General features: G+C 37.0%; 1 protein-coding gene across 3 annotated transcripts in view; it reads right to left on the reverse strand.

The window, feature by feature from the left end:
• ATP2C1 (ATPase secretory pathway Ca2+ transporting 1) overlaps positions 1–21,555 on the reverse strand; it is a 62,187-nt gene that overhangs the window by 21,217 nt on the left and 19,415 nt on the right. For all 3 annotated transcript variants that reach the window (XM_014308189.2, XM_005423952.3, XM_014308190.2), the window contains 7 exons: positions 9,087–9,197; positions 8,058–8,174; positions 6,419–6,508; positions 3,608–3,643; positions 2,659–2,720; positions 2,195–2,303; positions 296–451 (listed from right to left, as the gene is read on the reverse strand). In XM_014308189.2, the coding sequence (XP_014163664.1) occupies positions 296–451; positions 2,195–2,303; positions 2,659–2,720; positions 3,608–3,643; positions 6,419–6,508; positions 8,058–8,174; positions 9,087–9,197 (681 nt within the window). The remainder of the gene's footprint in view (positions 1–295; positions 452–2,194; positions 2,304–2,658; positions 2,721–3,607; positions 3,644–6,418; positions 6,509–8,057; positions 8,175–9,086; positions 9,198–21,555) is intronic.

The raw sequence follows: 21,555 nt of genomic DNA on the forward strand, positions 1-21,555 counted from the left end.
AACTGGTAACACCTACCACTAGCCAGAATCGTATTTTCTGTTACACATTTTCAAACATGTGAGTCTAGCTCTAGAAGTAAAACACCACAACCTAGACAGAGGAGTTTCACATCATCTGTTCCCTATGAATTTGAGCTCTCACAGCCATAGTTTCCTTATTTAACTAGTGTATGAAAAAGCAGCAGTGAGAAAAGCTCTGCAAAGTATCACACTAATCACCAGGAGGTAAACTTTAAAACTAAGAACTGCCTTCAAATAGTTAAAACATATCCTTCTCTCTCAATAATGATTTTACCTTTGCTTTTCCACATCTGACCAATGTCCCCATGAAAGCAATATTGCTCCTAGAAGTAAGGTCTCCATTGGTTGCTGCTGGCTGAGGAGCTGTAGATTTAGAGCAAGGAGCTGTCTCACCTGTGAGACTGGATTCATCAATAGAAAGGTCCACAGCCTTTGAAAACAAAATAGGTAAAAAAACATGACAATATTTTGTAAGTATTTGGAAGTGTAATGGTAAGTTTCTCAGTTTTGACCATTAAAATATAACCAATTTATTAATATGATAAGGAGACATGTCAATATTTTAAGGATCAACAGAGCAACAAGCTCTCCTACAAAGCTCTCACCAGAGTCAAAGATGGAAGATGAAGATGCCACTTTGCTACTTAAAGCTTAGCCACACGCTCTGAAACATTTATCAGCACTACCAAAAGGAATTGTGTTTCAAGTCTACACTGTTATAGGTATGTTAGGTTTTGATTCAATATGGTGGCTTAAGAGAGGATGATCAGAAAACTTGATGGACCACTCATTAACATACAGAAAACCTAGGCCAGAAAGGATCTGCTAATTCATTTTAAAAATCAAGATTGTCCCCAAAAAATGAGACCAGTGCAGAAAAGTTTACACTTGTACAAATGCCTTCCCAAAGCAAATAGTGCCTAGTTATCACTTCTACAGTTTTCTAGGACAGCATCAATGAGAACATGCAGAACAAATTAAGTTCTTTCTCTGAAAATATGATCTCCATATACTTTCTTTTTAAAACTGACCATCCTGCAGCAATGCCCAGTAGACACCAGAAGAAAATACAATGACATGCTCTTATTTTCAAATGATCTGCAAGAATAGTTTACAATAAAAATTCTCCTCTGGTGAAGGGCTGCAGACAGCTGAGAAACTTCTAATTCCATTTCTGCTTTGCTTTGCAAGAGGCCTGAGCACGCTGCTATCATAGCATGGGATCAGATATGAGCAGGAAAGTAGGTGCTGCTGCAACAGCAGTTTCATAACAATGCAGGGACTGCACAATTGCCAAGGGAAGCAGGGTGTTTGCAGTCATAAAAAATAAACCCACTCAAGTACCAACTACACCACAGAGGCAAATAATACAATCCAAACAAATCTGTCATCTAGTTAATATAGAATTTGTCATGAAATGAACACTGATTAATTAACTATCAGCTGTGGATAGCCTGGACATACAGATTCTTATATCCAGACACTAATGGGATAGATAGCCCAGATACTGAGCAAACTGAGGATGCCCAATCTGACAGAAAAATAACATTATTCAACTAAGACCACCAAAATGTGACAGACTAACATATATATATATACTCCATTTTTAGAGAACATTCAAGTACTGCTATAGTGCAATTGCTTCAACTTAAGCACTTCCAGCAGTGCTAATACCACAAATTAAGTATTCAGTAAATTAGAAGATACAACAACACACACTGATGAAAAAGTGTCAGAGAGAAAATATTACACCAGCACAATTTCACAAGTTTTTCTGATATTCCACTACTGGAGAACAGTGAAACTACACCTTAAAATGTAATGCAATTAAAGAGTGAAAACCACCTTCAACCAGATGCCAAAATATCTTAGCATTCAGACTGAAAACAATGTTTTTACAATATATTTAACATTGAGAGGGAAAAGATAGCATTTTCAAGAATACATTATATATAAAATTGAAATATTCTTTCTCCTGTCCTACAGCAAGAAACTACTTGCATTGGTTAAGAATGTATGCGACATTTGGAAAGCAATTATTTCAATTTTTCTAACAAGACAGTGGTGAACTCAAACAAGAACACTTACTGCACTTCAGCACTCAGTGGCTATCTTCCCTTCCCCTGTGTCCCACAGAAAGTGACTAAACATTAAATCCAAGTTAGGAATATACCTCAAATAACCGTAGATCAGCTGGGACTCTGTCTCCCACTGACAGGCAGACTGTATCCCCTGGCACTAAATCTCTTGCAAGTGTGTGTTCCACCCGACCTTCTCGCACACTGTAGGCACAAAGAGCAGTGAGAGTGACTTCTCTGGCATTTTGGCTGAGAAAAGCATTCACACCATTGCACTTTGCAATGCTACACAGTTCAGCAAAATATTTCTAACTTGCTGCTTGTTTCTGAGAGCTTACATACCAGTAACACCACTGGAAAGGTTCCAAGACACAACCACACAGTGTAGATTTTTAGGCTCATAAAACATTCTTTAAAATGAGCAAAAGCAAAGTGTGTTCTATGTCAGCATAAAAATTTGACACAAAGGAACTAATTTCAGTAAAGTCTTTCCCATTTACTCATTTCAGATTAAACTTCTTATGATTTACTTTAGGACTTGAAGGACAAAACTACATACCAATGGCATTCTGGAGGCACTAGTTTACTAAGCTCTTCAAGAGATTTTTCTGATCTGTACTCCTGCAAAGAAATTTTTTTAAAAATAAAGCAGATCATAGTTTTAAACAGGGAAAATTTGCACAGCATAAAATACAGCTACTGAAATTTATTTCATTAATAAAGTTGTATTAAGTAATATTCCAAATAGATAAGAGATGACTTTCAACACTTCTATATCAGAGAGGTTAAAAAGCAAATATGATCCCAACACTGAAAAGTTTTACGGATTTGCCTACATACATTTCTTCTGAAAAAATAGTGGAGGTTCTCTGCACTTTCCTTCAATATCTTCAGGTCTTTGTAATACTTACTAGAAGCACTCAGGGATCAGACACATTATTGAATGCTACAGTTTAACAAATGAGTACCAAAAATACTGAGTTCATGTTCTTAGCCCCCACCACCCCACCCGACAGCCAAGGTAACACAGCTCACCTTTAACTCGACAAACAGGTTACAAAATTAAGATAATTAAAGATATAAAGTATAAACAGACAAAGCAATTCTGGTTTGGGCACACCCTGACTAAAGCTGTGCATTTACAGAAAGAAAATTTTTTTATGACTTGGGAAATGAAGACAATCTTTGTTTCCATTTCTGCACAAAATTTAAGCCAGAGCTACATTTTCAAAATCTTTTCTATGAAGTTAGATGTTTATGTACCTCTACACTGTTTATCACAAGGACTTACAAGTACTCTTATTGCCGAGTATAATACTGATACAGCTGCATAAATGTCAACATGGTCAACGCAGGACAAATCATGCACTTCAGGAAAGGCAAAGACTTGGATGAAAGCACATTACTCAGCCATTCACAGCAAAATGCACCAAGACAACTGCTTCAGTCTTTTAAATAAAGAAATTCACATAAAAGCAATGATCTTATTTGGACAACAGCTGTCTTACCTGAACGAAGGCAACTGTAACAACAATGACTATTGCCTGCAAGAGAACAGAAGTGGGTGAGATAAAAGCATTCCAAATGACCATGAAAGTAAGCAATCATATTTGTTTTTGCTCAGTCATAGTTGTTACTACATATTAACAAGATGATTTGGAAACAAACTAATTTTCTCATGCTCAAAATCACTCTGTATCTCTCATGTCTGTCATAAAAGCAATGCCATTATCTATTTGCACCTGCTTCAGTGATGTCCAAGAATGCAATAACTTGATTTTACTAAAAATGAGATTAATATCTAGATAGCAAACTTGAAAAACTGCCTCTGCTTCCTGTTTCTAAGCAGTGAGTAAGAGACAGCAATGGAAAGAGGCCCATGACACAAACAGAAAAACTGACTGGTGTTTTCTGTGACCGGAACAAAGGTGTTGTAACTACTATAGGGCATCACAGATGTGGTTTCATTCAAGTACCAAGATAACACAAAGACTAGATAAAAGGCAGCAAGCTGAAGAACCAGTCTGGAGCCATAAAAGATTCTAGCAAGAACAAGAGGAAGATGAGCCTCAGAAACTCTGCCCAAGGCATCCACAGTGTGAAACAGGACACCGGGCACAAGCCAAACAGACCAGATGTCAGAGATCCCCCCAAAAAAAAGCTAAAAAATGTTGCTGATTAGGAAGAATTCAAGATAAAGACTAAGGCCTCAAGAGCAGCCTTCATAGTCCCCTCCATCACACACAATTCCAGTTGCAATACTTCAACATAAACATTACAAGGCCTCTAGGCATGTGATATGAAAGTGAGCAAAAGAAATAAATCTATTTCAGGAAACAACAAAGATCAGAGTTCACTGTAGAGCAAGTCTCATCTTCTCCTTCAATACACTCTCATATTTAGTTTTGCTACATTAACTGAATTTGTTACTCAAGCTGAGTTGTTACACTGATTTCTTCCAGAACTGTAACACCACAACCATTAATTAAGCCTTTCAAGTACACACAGCAACTACTAAAAATAACCAAGATATTACCATTTTGCAAGTGAAAAGCTCTCTTGAACTCTTAAATAAATCCACATAAAACCACCTTACTTGAGATAGTAACATTAGCCTTACCAACTGAATATGAGGAAACAACTATATATATTTCATCTTTCCATGGAATATTTCCACCACAGCTGCATGGTTTTTGGAGGCTATATTATAGTCCACAGAGCACACTACCTGAAAAAGCTTTGCATTCCTAGCCTCCCATCAGTCCCTCAGCTTGTGTCTGTGTGTAATGGATTGCATTAAGAAGCCAAATGGAAAGTATTTAATGAATTTATTTTTCTTTTAATCTTCATCAGTTCCCAGTCCAGACCAAGAGGTTTTACATTTGTACCAGCAGAGCTAAAAGGATGGCAGAAGCAGCTCAAGACAGCAATGCCACCAAAAGTAATATATGTCATTGATCTTCAGTAGCAAATCAGTTTTGTTGCCAAGGCTCTGAACACAATGCATAGTCATAGAAAAAGTGCATTATCATCTGAAAATGAAATAAAACAAATATTCACTTGGTGAATAAAGTGGGCATTATTGATACTAACAAGACTAAATGGTACGTGTTAGTCAGAAGTTACACAAAACCCACAGCTGATACCTTTAACTCAATCACACTTTTTCTCTGTATTTTAAGATATTTCTACCAATGCTCACAAGGCTATTAAAAGATTTCTTCCCAGGCTGTAACAAAGAATGCAGAAATTCCTGCTCTCTTACACTAACTGCCTTGGTTTTTTCTCATTGCCTTGCTCAGGAGGGTTAAGAAATAGAATTAAAGGCACTAACCAAGGGGAAAAAACATGAAATAAGTCAACTTTCAACCACAATAATTAAATATATTTCATAATACAACAATTTACCTACATCCAACTTAGGAACACAACAAACGATTCCAAACTAACACTACACTCAAATTCAAAATTGCAAGTTTCATCTTTAAAAGGTCACACAGGTTGTCTTTTCAAAAGCAATTACTCTTTATAAAAAATTAGAGGCGGTAGGAGCAAACTTCCAGTTACTCTGAGTTATGTACAAAAGTAAAGTCAACACAGAAAGTACAGAGGTAAGAGAAACCAGAAAAAAAACCCAGCTAGGACGTGCCTCTAGTCATACAGAAATCACGATTCTCAGCCACCACCTATGACCCCTAAAAGGTCAAAGGGATTACAGTTTTCTTCTCTGTACCAATTGCAGTGACAAACAGTTGTGAGTACTATATTTGGCTCACTAGTTTAGCACCCTATTTAACTGCAACCTTCTACGAAAGTTTATTATTTCAGCTTCTATCTTTCTTCTGTGATTTCTAGACAGTTCAGGTTTTACTTCATGTTTTAAAGGATTACATCGTTCAAGTAAATTCACAGAAGGTTTTTGTTGGCTTCAACTTGAAATTAAAGCATAATTTTAGATTAAAATTACACAGAACACACCAAAAATTGCTTCTCTGAACAAATGCCTAAAGACAGGCATTTTACCAATAGAAAAGGTGCAAGAAGCAGCTAAAAATTATTCATGGATGTATTTTGATATGTACTGCTGCTCTAAATCAAAGAACACAAAAAAACCAAAATCCAGTCATGAACTAAATGGATTAAATGATAACACACAAATCCAAGTCAGTAACTGCAATCAAGTGATTCCACCCCACACTGGCACTCTCATGATGCTGAACACATATGTAGTTCAGCACATGTGTGTTCAGCACCATGACACATTCCCAAATCACACATTCCCAAATAGTCGCAACCAAGACAGAATTTTAATTGCTTACCACAGTAATACTGACAGCATCATCAAACTGATGCATTACAACACTGATGACTGCAGATGCCAGGAGAAGCATAATAAGGGGATTTTTAAACTGCAATGAAACAGAATAGTAATTCAGCCACACTCTTGACAGAAAGGCCATTTTACCTACCCCTCAGAGCATACCAGATCTATTTTTGAAACATATTATTCCATTATTAAAATATTTATAACCTAGCAGCGCAAAGAAAAGCTAACTCTACAGCGCAGATGCTTACTTGGGGCATTTTCTTTTAAATATCAAAGACCTTGAATAGACTGTATTCAATATGTAACAGGAAGAAAATGTTTCTTACATTTCTTGATTCACATTTTAAATGCAAAAAGGAATAATCTCCCATAACTGTTTATACTGTATTTAAACATACAAAAAGAAGCCTGAAATACATTCAAAATGTCTTTGAGGTAAAAGACTGATCCTGTTCCAGCAACTTATCACTGTTAAGGTAGCAATATATTTCTTAACTTTCAATTAATGATTTCTTCTTTTACAAGATAAAAGTTTTCCTTTTAGATCATAGGATTTCCACAGTTTTTAAGGCTAAAACAATAAAGGATCTTTCTTCTATGACAGCTGGTTGCTAACATGCTCATTTTTTTGAGAAACAGTATAAAAAAGAACATTCCTACAATTCAGTTGAAGAACATTCCAAAAGCAGATCTGATAAGCACATTCAAAGCAAGTATGAATCTTAATAAATCCCATCTAAAACAGTCCTGGGCAATACGCCTTAGAAGTGTTCTGTTGTATCTGAGTAATTGACCCTACACACTTGAAAATAAAGCATTAACGCTAGAGTACAGCAGGATGAGATGTGTTCCCACCACTACCATCATCAGAGCACTGAATGTCTTTTTAATCTCTCCCAAGGAGCACAGAGTCAACCACAGAGTGCAACTTCAGGGTCGCACTGCTGCACAGCCAAGGTGCAGCAAACACAGACCAAAATGTTTAACGTTACAAATTCATTAGAAGAATCTCTGTGTAAATATCTTGTATAGCTGGGAGGTGGGATGGGTAAGCCAGAGAAAGTAGTGACACTTTCACATCAGATATGTATATATGTATTTGAGATATATCACACTGCTAAGAAACAAATTCACACTTGACTCTTGCCAGTTCTGCTCAAAACCAGAATCAAGGCTGGCCCCACCTCCACCCTCAGATCAAAGGCAGCAGTTTTGCTTTTTGAAATTTCCTATCAAGTTCTTCATATTTCACATTCCATTTAAATATTTACCAATGGTCATATGCATTGTTCTCTGATCTTAGTACAACTCAGGACCAAGTTTGACTATAGGGAAGTTTATTCTACTTTTCTAGCCCTCAGGCTAGTTATGAATGGCACCCTTTGGATAGCTATGAACATACATTTAAGAACAAATCACAATCAAAACACTATGATGTTTATAGATACACACCTAAGTAAAAGCTTTTTCAATAGGTAAATTAGATAAATTTTACAAGCTGTAGTTTCCCATTTAACTAGATTTTTCCCACTTTTATCAAAATATGCTCATGTATACAAAAGCTAAGCAAAACAAAATGAAGAGCAAAACTACTGAAAAGTATTAAAACCAAAAAGGACAAAAAACTTCACCTGGGATATATATTTTTTCCACAGTGGTTCATCTTCACTAATATCAAATTCATTCCATCCATGGAATGCCCGTCTATGACAAACTTCACAGTTTTTTAAGCCATTCTGAAGATTAGCCTATTAAAATATGCAAAGAATGAAACAGCAATTACACTGAGAAGCTGGGGTAAATTCTCACACCCAAATACACAGCCTTTGATTATATGAATTTGGGCAACATCAGAAAGACAAGTTTGGTACTACTGTTTGTATGACAATAAAAGCGAACTACTATTTTAAAACTCTGCCAGTATTTAAGGAATTCAATCAAAAATTCACAGAAGAACTACAGAGGCAAATGTTGCTTCAAATCTGTAAATGACTGCTGATCTTTCCTGCAAAAAATTCTACAACAAATCAAACTGTGGACATCCTTCAGACTCTTGAGGGTTATGGCAGGAGTTCAGTGACTCAGCCAAATGACTGCAATAGCTTCAAAATCTTGAGTTGTCAGTGACCAACATTCATCATGGTGTACTCCTCAAGCAGTCAAGCATACAGAAAATGAAAAAAGACCATCTATCATGAAAATTAACCCAGACTGAATGGTTCATAAATCTGTCAATGGGTAGCTTTCTCGGTCCTGTTTCTCCACTTAAGATGGGGGCTACCAAAATAAATTAAGAACATTAAAGATTCCTTAGAGAAATGGATGCAATAAAAAAAGAAAAACCCATGACAGAATTTTATAGCAAGATTGAATCTAGGATTTTTATTAAGAAATTGCAATTATCAAAGCAGACAAATCCAAACGTGTTCAAGTTTAGTCTCACTCCCCCTGCAAAAGCCCGATTTTTTTTTTAATATTAAAAGATTAGAGAATTTCTAGCAACAATTTAAAAATCAACTTGCTTTTCGAAGCAGGTAATAGCTAACATGAAACTGCATGATAATGCATCAACATTCAGTTGCAAGATCTGTCGTTAAGAAATATCAAACTTGTTGCTTGCTAGCATCAGTACATTCTTTCGATATGAAAAATTTACTTACTTGCAGAATACTTGCTACTTCATCAACTGGCAATTCACTTGCTTTTTTTGAAGACAGTACAGGAATCATTGTCTCATTGTCACCATCAGGGATTTTTTGAAGACGTGCAACCTAGAAACAAAACCAAAGTCTGAAGGGAAGGAGAGTGCTAATGTTTTATTTTAAACAACACATGCCAGAGCAATTAAGTATTTATACCATTCAAAGGCAGTTTTTTTATAAACATTACACTTAAAAAATCTACAATTCATCTTATTTTCATGCAGTTACCACCAACAATAATAAAACACAGGGCATGCAAGTGAGAACAATAATTTCTGTCACATGTTCACTGATTGCAAAGATCCTAACAGCAAATAATAATCTTTTAGCTCATTATCATTGATATCTAGTCAGAAAGTTGCTCCAGATAAATTTCACTCCCTGCTCCTACTTTCTAGTCAGTAATGAAGGTGCTCTAAGCAGGTCTATTTACATTTTCTTGTACATAAAGAAAGGAGAAATACCAGTAAGAAAACCTCAAACACAAGTACAGATGCAAGTGAAGCCATAAAACTTGACTACAGTACAAGAGTTTCAAATCGATGCTATAAAAAGTAATGTTTTCTGTAATTTTAAGAAGCTAAAATTTTGTGAACTGCAGAAAAACACAATAGCAACATTGATTGCATAGCTCAGCACTGCTTTGATATTTAATGAAACTTCAGAGTTCCTGATTTTTGTTTACATGACAAGCTGGACTGATACTCTTTTTTTCCTGTTAACTGTCTCACTGCACCCACAATTAATACTTCATGCTGCACACACATCCCCCCACCATTAACGGGAAGAGACCTAACATGCAAACATGCAGAGCACAGAAATGGCTTTCACATTGTACTCGCACAGAATTTCAACTGGCACATTTATGCTTTAGGAAATAATTACTGCATTGTATATAACTCCTTTATGGGTGCTGAGACTTAAAACACAAGTACCTAAAGATGACAACACATTAAGAGATTGCAGCATTTTATGTTCCAGAAAAGGTATGGTAATCTTCATTTTCTATATTGCACGCTGTTGGTCATGTACTCTACTATTGTAGCTCATTTTCTTTGTAGCTACCAAACACCAGTTTTGGGCAGAAAACTCTTAAGCCTAAGTGCTGCTCCAAAACAAGCTCACAAACATATGACTTTGACCAAAGTGATTCCATATTCTCAACAAAAATGCTGAGCAACCATGCCTTCCCAGTAAGGGCAGGCAGAAATGAACTGACAGCCATTACAAATTTTAGAGCTGAGAAAAATCTCTCTCCTTGTAACAACTGACATCACTGCTAAACACAAACAACAACTCCAAAAAAGGACACATAACAGGTCATTTCCCTAATATTACCAATTAGGGCTTCAGGAAGTCTAATAACTTTTTACGGATTGTTTTAAGAATTTAAATGTTCTTAAAAAGAAATGTTAAGGTCTTCTCAGAGACCAGGTTTATTTTCAAAATAAATCTTCACTAGCACAGAACTACAGTGAAACAACAAAGTTTATTTTGACAACCTTTTTGTGACAGACTCAAAAAAGCCAGTCATATTGCATGTATTACATTCACATTATCTCCCACTTTTACAAAGAACGCTGTACTCTATGTGGTGGAAAAATCTACAGCGAAAATCTGATATAGAATCAGAAAGAGAAAGGCTCAGAAAGTCTTTTTATAACCAGCTTCTTTCACCACAGTAGAATTACACGTGGTACAATAATTCTGCATGGATCCTCATCTAATTTCTAAAAACCCTCTACAATCTTTCTAGATTAAACTACACTTGCAGTTCAGAAAAGAACAGCTTCAAATGTCTAACCCTGCCACAAATTAAATTTCAATTGCTTAGCCAATGAGAAATCAATCACTATTCCCCTCACAAAATATAAAGTGTGTTACACCAGCAGATTTAGGTCTGAAAAACAGCTGTGCTTGCTATCTGCTGGACCACAGTAACTGTATTCAAGCAAATGATTTTGCTTTTACTATGCATCTTTTACTTCCACAAAACTAGAAAAATTATTTATTCTATACTGTTGGCAAGTGCTCTCTACAGCCCTTTGCACTGCTGCCCACCAGAGATCTGGGCCTCCACAATACCTTTAAGTTATCCAACAGAAGCTATTCCCAGAACCACAGTGCTCTGTACTAAAGGAGACAACCCACATATAGCGAAATTTGTTTCCATCCTATGCTGCAATTAATTTTCCATCATTCATTGGCTGATACCTTAAAATAGTTCAGTATTTCATTGCAGGGCAAGTTTTTTTATGGATAAAGAAAATATGGACTAAGAAATGATACTGGCCAATGTCAGGTATTAGATACAGGCAGCAGACACATCACTATTGAGGCTTCTATGTCTACAGCTTTCCATTCCACCAAGGAACAAAGCAGCAGGATGCTAACTAACAAAAATACACCACTGCCTCAGGAAGGGCTTTTCTTGGACCTCTTCCAAGGTACACAGCATCATTTCTAGGCCAAGAAATATGCATCAATCATATGACCATGGAACTGTGACCAAAGGATGTTTATCAAAATAAATACAAATTTGTCTGGAAGGCTTAAACTACCAGAAATTCAGAGTTCCCTTCTGTTTTCTCTGAAGAAAAATTTAGTTAACGAGTTAACAGCAACGTGTTACTGTTTCTTCTTTCTCATAGGCTACAAGAGCCCACCTAACTTCCTTCTACCGTGACCAATATAAAGTACCAATAGCTTACCTCTACCATTGCTTTTCTAGCTTAGCAGGATGAGTCCATTATCCATCAGCTGGGCTACCTGACATCAGTATACTTTCACAATTATTTTTAAGGACAATTTTAGCTCTTCTTGCTCAGAGAATGCAAATGGAAGGACCGACATTCACCAAGAGCAGTCTAAAAATCTAGAACACCCTCATAGCAAAATCTATTTTTAGACAAACTGGTGACCAGAACACTTTGGCTAATTAGCTAATATAAAGCCCTCCAAATGTTACATAAAGCTACTCAACTGACCTACAAGTATGAAACACAAAGGTAGTAGAGAAACAAATCTATAGAGAACAGCAAAAATGAAAAAAAATCCCAGATGTTCAGAAAAAAATGAAGTTTAAGTTGAGGCACTGAAAGGAATTCTAATTCTTTGAGATTCCTTCTGAATCTTCAGGTCCATCTGAACAGCTTACTAAATCTGTCTGAATCTATGCCATCAACCCCTGTAAAACTGAACCCCTTTCAAGCCATACAAGTACTACAAAGACCTTTCAACTCGTTTGTAATGATCTGCCTGTAAGATTATTACTGTGTGAGCAGTCAGTGACCCACATTCGGGTACATGATTATCACGGATACCGTGTGATCATTACTGAGTCATGCTGCGTCCAATCAATAGCACAATTAATGAATGTCCACCTAATCAATGTGTAACTAATCAATGTGCATTTTATTTTAAGTATGTGTACAGTGTGCCGTCTTTCCCACTTGAAATATTACATGCACCTTGCTCAGCTCAGGAACTGCAGTTTCATTAATGAGGTAAGGATATTAAAGCACTTTGTCCATGGGACACTTCAAAGCTCTGATTCCAGACCTGACTACCATCAGGGATAGATAACTGTACTGTAAAACCCTATAACAGTACTAATGAACAATGAGCAAACAAGATCTACAATGTGCCATGCCCTGACCAGAGATCCTTCCAAAGCTGTATCATCTCAGGATTCCCAGCATTAGAAAGGGCATATGATTTTATACTTGCTATTGCCTTTCCTCAGTTACTAGTAGTGATCTGTTTTTCATGCCTTTTTTTACAGGGATCCCAAAAGTAAAAGGACTTCCACACCCACCATAAGAATTAGATTTCATTTTTTATCTACCTTCCCCACTCTGAAAAAAAACAGTAGTGTTCAACATAATAAAAGGTCTTTCACTGAACACCAGACTGAAACATACAAGCTTCCCATTTCCTAAACTTTCTATATATAGATCAAGCTATGTGTGATATACGCTGAAAGGTTTGAAAAGCTCAGATCCTACAAAGCATGTTCTTCTCCAAGTCTGTAAAATTCAGAGTGTGGATAACAGGTGCACAGGGGCAACAGAGACACCCATGCATACAGTAAGATACTTAAATACCAAGTGTTCTTCTGCACAGTCTGGAATCCTGAAAACACACAGAACTAGAGATCAACTAGATGTCAATGGGCACAAAGGTCTGACTGTCCCTGTGGATGAACACAGGACACAGTTCCCACTAGGCAAAGACTCTTGGCTGCAAAATGCATCTTTAAGAAAAAGACTACCCAGAATGGAAGCAATCCTTTTTTTCTGTCAGTTCCATCAGATATGAAAAATCCCTGCAAAATCCTCTCCTGCTGATTGGGACATTGTGGCTAGAGGTGTTGGAGATGCATATTTTTAACTGTCTTCTTTAAAGCAGAACTATCTTATCTCTCTTAAGCTATCAAGCTCTCTATTTCAATAGATCATTGCTCAGCATCACAACAGTGATTCCACAGAGTCACTAGCTAACAATGCCCTTAAAAATACCTATCTCACTAGATGTTTATGCCATCTTTCCCTCCCCCTCTTGTTTAGAAGGCAAAGTGCTTCTGGAACCTCAATACAAGTCCCAGCCACAGAAGCATGGCCAAGTGATGACAAAACACAAAGCCAAGCACACACACACACACAAAAAAAAAAAGGCATTAGGCACACTTCATAGTTACAGTAAATCCTAGACCAACTGTGCACCAGAAGCAAACCCCTGAAGCAATAGCAGGATTCCAAGAGTAGAGATAAGGCAGACAGGAGCACACAAAGAGCTCTCAGACCATTTTGAAACCAGCAATACTCAACATGGTTGTGACAATGACTCGATTTTATCTGTGAGATTCCACTAGATTTTAACAGGAATTAAATCTCCAGAAAAAATAACCACTACTGCTAGCAGAAGAAGCAGGCAGAAGCAGCTGAGTGTGGCACACAGAGACTTCATAAAATAAATAAAACCCAGTGCAATCAAGTTCACAAACTACAAACGCAGTCAAGCTACATATTTATCTTAAGTAAACTGATTTTTACTGTCTTATTCTTGGCTTTTGAACTAATTTATTTATATTTAAATTATGTGCATAAAATTGGAAGATATCTTGAGAAAGGCTTTATCTTTACAGAATGTTTGTACCTTGTATGTGATTAAATCATGAAGCCCAACTGTGATTGGCCAGCAACTTCTCAAATGAGCCTCAAACTACATTCAAGTACAGTGACTGACCACAAAGCCCTGTAACAGAAGGCTCATAGGAGATGAGCGAGGCTGAAGCACCCACGAAGCTCAGGAAATAACGCAGGGTGTGACAAACCACCGCTGTTGCAAAGAGGCTTACTTGGCCTCTACACAGTGGGACAGGAGGGTGGCCTTTGCTTTGCATAAACACCTCAGTCAGCTGAGTGGATCAACTGGTGGTGTGAATGTTTCTCCCCAATTTCATCAAAAGAATGCTAATGTCTGAGTTTGCATCCCCCCATGCTGATCAGGCTCACACTGCTTAGTGACCACATGCACTGAACCACAAAATTCCAGGAGCACCATACGGGGTCTCAACCCACAAGATCCTTTCTGGTGATGAGGGATGCCCAGCATGACAATGGTGCATATACTACAGAGACAGGAAATAGGAATCACATTGGTACTGCAATTGAACTGTGTATTGAAATGCCTACATGTTGCTAATTACAAACTATACTTACAAAATATACTGAAAACATAATATGCATGTGTGCTTCTGCTAAATCAAAAAGCCCACATAACATCAAGTATCTTCAAACACACACATTTGATATCACAGAACCAATTAGGCTGGAAAAGACCTCTGAGGTCAGGGCCCAACCTATGGCCAAACAGCACCATGGTAACTAGAACATGGTACTGAGCGCCACATCCAGTCTTTCCTTAAACACCTCCAGGGACAGTGACTCCACCACCTCCCTGGCTACTCTATTCCAGTATCTAATCACCCTTTCTGGGAAGAAATTCCTCCTAATGTCCAAGCTAAACCTCCTCTAGGCATGACTTGAGGATATGTCCTCTTGTCCTGTCATGAGTTGCCTGAGAGAAGAGACCAACCAACACCTGGCTACCCCCTCTTTTCAGGCAGTTCTAGAGGGCAATAAGGTCTCCGCTCCTCCTCCTTTTCTCCAGACTAAACCCCAGCTCCCTCCACTGCTCCTCATAGGACTTGTGCTTCAGACCTTCACCAGTTTTGTTGCCCTAATATTCAATGTTGCACCCTCCTTATGTGGGTTATCTAAAAGAACCTGGTCAGAGAGCATTAAACCCTGACAGACACATACCTCTGTGGGAAATAAGGCTTTCAGAACAAGAAGGGCCAATACTTATTCGCCACAAACACCCACAACCAATTTGCAAAAAGAATGTTTTGCTTGTCACTGCAAAGAGCTGTGCCTTCCCACCCCACGAAAGACTGAAGTCTGCAAACTAATGAGCCTCTTGTTTTCTACCAGGCACTGTTTGCTCAGAAAAAGAAATACTTTTTGAAGGCTTTGAAGTTACTGTCTACTATCTTTTACTGAATGTACTCCTCTGGAAAAGTGTGATGATTTTTCACTTCTGGGGAAACAGCTGCAGCAGTCCTGTATTCTAACAGTCAAAAAAAAATTGTTCATATTCAACAGTATTTTAGTTAAAACATTTACCAGGAGGCCCCACATCAAAGGAAGTTCACACAGAAAAGTTCTGACTTTAAAAAGCCAGAAGGAAAGAAAAACGCTAATTTGCATTAATGAGTTCTCCTTGTAGAGTAATTTTATCCTGGGAGGTCACAGTTTCAGACCCTTGCTATTGTGTGTCATTTCATAATACTTTATAGAAAAAGGGCAAGACACCACCCATTAACAAAAGAAATATAAACACCCAAATTATGAGAAATACCTGGTAAACTGCTCTGTAACCCTGAAAAAGCCCCTGCCTCCCTGCCTCATATTCCAGTACCACTTCAGCAGTGCTTAGGACTTTCACTATGGCCAAGAAACAACCATAATGCAGAGCCACCCTCTTTGATACAGAACTTTGGCATTTCTGATCAAATAAGAAACAGAAATCAAATACTGGCACTGACCATTTTAAATCTCAACATTTGTCCTACCTTAAAAGTCATAAAATATTTAAGCAACCTTTCCCCAACCCTATCTACTTCAGGCAGTATAATAAAGAGTAAGATGATCCATTTATCATGCAATTTATTAACTCTACAATAGCCTCAAGAATTATTTTCAAATCCTAAAAACATTCTCCAAGAACACTCTCTGAGATACATGTCTCCACACCTGGAATACGTTCTACTCTTTCAGCATGTTTCCCCGTGTCTTCTTTAATTTAAAAAACAAAGTAGGACATCTCGTTCAACTGAGGCTACCAGCAAAGAGTAAAGATGGGCAGCTTGCTGTAATCATGGCATACACTGTGTGGTTATCTTGCAAACCTTGTGAGTGACAAGTGCCCACTCTCTAGCTAGAGAAAACATTTCACAAAAAGAATCATACCTTAACCTGACTGCAGTGCTGTTGACTGTCAGAGTGATGGCAAAAAAAAGTCCACCTAAACCTCCAACACCACTTTATCTTCCTTTAGCTTATTTAATATAGAATACAGGGAAACTTAAGAATGCCAAACTCATTTTCTATTTCATTTCTACAGAAGATTTATCATTTAGATTTACCATTTATGCATACTCTGGAGGATGTACTATAATGGGTTTAAAGCCTCATTGCTGAAAGCCTAGAGATGGCATCAGCTTTACCACAAAGGCATTGACAAACACATCAGACCTATCATAGTTGGTTGGCTAAAATATTCAGTTTTCAATCTTCCTGTTCAAAAAAACTCCTTGAACACTGGAAAAGCCCACTTGGACATTTCTTACATTTGTCATTACCTACTAATCAGAAAAACAAAAAGATAAACAATCCTAAGCAGACACTAAAATTAGGAAATCAATGCTAGTGCCTCGATGAAAGCAAAGCTTATCAGTTCAGAAATTCACCAACCAAGGACGAGAGCCCTGCTGGGCATACCTTGTCTGACTCTAAATAGCTCCTGCTTCAGGTTAAATCCCGATTCACTGGATGCCCTCTACAAGTTAAAGGCCAAAAAACTTTGGGTCTAAGTACCAGTCATTTATCTTGCCAGAGAATCACTAACTTTCTAGAAGAGAACATTTCAGCTTAGAAATAAGATCATATGGCTGCTCTCCAAAAGCCTGCTTGTATCTCATAACACTGAAGTGCTGAGCTTCTCTGAATCAAGGATGGCACTTGAATGGCAAACACTAAAATGAAGAGCTTTATCACCCTGTGATGTGCTGCTAATGTATCCATGACATACAGAATTTAGTTGCCATGTACTGGTATTGAGCAAAAACAGCAATACAAATATTCTCTCAGTATTTGTTTAAAATAATGAAGCTTCAAGACCCCACAGTTGATTATATCTTTGACAGCTATGCACTCTCTTCACAGTGCAATAAAATAAATTTCTAAGTAAAAAAATACTGAACTTACTGTTTACCACAGTTCTCATGTCCAAACTACTGTCAGTGTCAATTTAAATGTAAACATAACTCACTGCATAATTACTCTACTTACTGGTAATAAATTTTCTTATGATTAGTATCAAGAAAGCAGCAACACTGTATTCACAATGCTTCTTTTTTTTTGGTGAATTATGTATGCAGAAAAAAGTGCTGCAGAAAATGTTTGATTTAAAAATATTTTAGAAGCCTCTGTAAAAGATTCTGTAGATGGCATCTGTTAACCCATTACCCATTTTATCCTTTCTAATTGTTTAGAGCAGAATGTTTACAAAACAAATAACTAGAAACAGATGCTTGTCCCTAATTTATACCTTGATTACTGCATTTTATTTTCCCTCTCTTCTCTGCATTGTAACTTTATCATTCCTTCTGGCTTCTACAAACCACACTGCAAATGTCAATTTTATCACTCAATGTCAATTAGGTATCATCTGAACTCTTTCTCTAGATCAAAAGCATATCTCACAACTAAAAATCTATTTATTAACTTATGCCACTCTTGCAAAATTCCACCATGGTCTGTGGGTGAATTGATACTGAATGGAAGCCACGATTACATCAGGAACTGAGTCAAACTAACAGGTCTCAGTCCCCTGTCCCTCACCTTTTTCCACATTACCTGAACACTTCATGAACCCATTCAATTTTCCAACTCAATAGAAAGCTGTCCAACAAGGGCAAGGGGAAGAAAGAGCTGGGCTAACCTTCTGCCAAGCCTGCAAACCAGAGAAACTCAACAACCATGAGAGACAACACAACACTAGCCCAGGAACACACTCAACAGGAATACAGCTCAGAAGCAGGAACTTTCTTCAACTACAAAGAGACCCTTTTATTCAGTCCTACAGAAAAGCACCCCAAGATGCTCTAAATCACTGCATGTTTGTCACTCTTCACCAACAACAATACAAGAAAAAATATTTGTTTCTCTTTTGTTGAATTTTGTTTGCTTTTTCCTTACAGCAATGCTCCTCCTGCCTTACCATGAGATTATATATACCATAGACTCTCCAAGTAAAGAAGTTACAAAGGGAGCAAAAGAACTAAATATACATTCTGCAAAATCTGAACTCAAAGCGACACCATGTTAAATCACTTCTAGGTTATTATACATTAACATTTCCAAGTTACCTGCATGGGGAAAAAAGGGGAAAGAAAAGGCTAAAACTATCTAATGCTCCATCAACCAAATAGATTAAAAGATTACTCTGACTGTTCATTTAAAAATTTAAATTCTTCATTTCAAAAGGAAATACATGTTTCTAATGCATATTAATTCTAAGCTATATTAACTTAGCAGTTATTTAAGTTATTGAAGTACTGTTTAAATACAGGAATAGAATTGGTCTTGAGCGAAAACTCACAATTTTTTTTAAAAATAAATAGAAATTCTCCTCTCTCACCTTAACCTCCAAGTTCAAAAGATGCAACTTCTGCCAACATAAGCATGAACTATTAGTTTCTAGCTTTCTACAAGCTGTAGATAGTAAAAAACTGTAATCAATGGATATAAAATTTCTTGTTTCACCTACTAATTTGTTTAGAAATCATCTACATTCCAAAAGGAACTTGAACTGCTGCAGTAACACCAAGTCCATTTGAGTTTGAGAACCTCCAACATTTCCCATCACATTGGTATTGTAAATTTCAATGTACTGCAAATTTCAATCTGACTATTTTGGATATTACTTAATGAACAACTGATGATGCCACTCTGGAACCATTTAATTTGTTTTCAAGCCTCTGCTGCCGCAGGCATCCCTCCCCCCTCTGTTGTCTGTGGCATGTACACACGCTCCACCCCTCCATTAGGACTTACAGCTGCCTAATCCATGATGAGCCAGTCCAGGGTGCTAAAACTCACTGCCCCCAAAACCCAAAATCTATTCATGATCTTCAATCTTATAGCTTAGCAACTAAACCCATTTCTGTCATTTAAAAAAACCCACCAAAACAAAAAGCACCACCCATGAAACTCACTAGGAAATTCAACTGCACTTCAAGCACAAGACAAAAATTACTGATCTGTCAAGATTTTATGAAGAACTAAGGTACCTTTTTCTAAGAAATACAACAGTCTTCACTTACATTTCCCTCTTCATCCAATCATCAAAGTTATCCTGAAATTACAATGGACCATAGACTGAAGTTAACCATCATCTTTGAAGATTAGCTAAAATTAACTAGGACTCAAAACAATGAGGACTAAGGAGGATTTCTGAATCACCACACAATGTTTTATTACATACAGCAAGTCTGGTCTGAATTGTTGTACCAACCTTACATATGATTTTGGGAAAATCTTTTTTGCGGGAAAATGTTACTTTGACCTCTTCCATTCAGATCTTAATGATATGAAAATAAATCCTACCTAAAGGCCTTGAAAACAAAACAGGACTCCTATTTAACAATTTGTATTTGTGGTCATGGTCTGACCTCAAAGAAGCTCAAAGTCTATGAAATCTGTTCTTTATTTTTCTTCTAAGAGGCAGACTTCTACAAGGTAATCCTGATTCAAACAAACAGCCTAAATCACAATCTACAAGATGTTGATAAGACAAAAAAAAATTTAAAGACTACATTACAAAAAATTACTTCAAATGGCCTAGAGGTATCAATGGAGAGATCCAAAATTTACAAAATTATGTCTTGTCTATGCAAGATTTCCTCAACTGCCTACAGTTTAAGAAAAAGCTCCTCTTATGGAAAGAAATCAAAAAATTCACTCTTTCCAAATGGAAATACAAACATCATTCCTCTAAATCATAGGCTTATGATCAAGCAGAAGTCTTCCTATGATGGGAAATTCTCTCTTCTTCCCCATTTACCATGAGAAACGTGAACTTTTGCAGAAGTTCAACCAACCCAACACAAGAAACAGGAACCACAGAGTCTTGGGACAAAACATTAATTAGTCTGGACATAAACATAATACTGCTTATAAGTAGTGAATTAACACTGAAAAACACCACTTTTCTTAACCATCTCATCACTTCCCCATCTTGAATATTCATTCAAATACAGGAGGGAAAAAAACCCTACAATCTGCCATTTCTTGTTCAATATCCAAACCTAAGAGACTTTCCAAACACATACTTGAGGAAAAAAAAAAGCTTAAAAATATTCTAAATGCAATCTTTGTTATACAAGATTACAAAGATTTTTCAGCTATAGCCAGGAAAAAATACATTAAGGAACATCAAGAGCGCTGAGAAGGTCCAATATGAAAGCTGCTGGTGTCTAGTTGCCTCAAAATGTCACAGTGATAGAAAAAGAAGGGCTCAGAAATACCAAGAACACCAAAACAGACAGTACACAGTTGTAAATATCCATGCCCATCTGGAGACTCAATTAATTATGAGATGAAGGGATATGGGAGCAGAAATAGTGGAGAAGAAGTAATTCATGTGTTCAAAGAACCACTTCAGTCTTTTTATCATACATCATTTTCTCCTACCCCCATAAGCCTCCCCCATTTTGAAAACCCTCAGTAAACCATAGCCTTTATTTCTGCCTTTGAAATATACATCTGATCATACTTCAAAGTATTTTCTCCTAGCCAAAGCCTTTTTTAATATTATTTCTATCATAGAAATAATACTAATTTTTATGCATATTTCATTTATTCCACAAGAAATGTCATCTTTGTGCATTTGGAAGAACAGAACACAGAGCCACACTATCACACACAACTCGACTGTGCACTCCATCTATGATACACTATTTATTTGGCAACAGAACTGTAAGGTATTAAAAGTCTTACTGCCATTTTGGTTTTGGCACATAGATACTTTTTTCCCCTGAAGTGTGATTCTATTCAGTGGTATTATCTCTGCTTGCCTT

Source organism: Geospiza fortis, unplaced genomic scaffold (assembly GCF_000277835.1).
Source record: "Geospiza fortis unplaced genomic scaffold, GeoFor_1.0 scaffold346, whole genome shotgun sequence".
NCBI lineage: Eukaryota > Metazoa > Chordata > Aves > Passeriformes > Thraupidae > Geospiza > Geospiza fortis.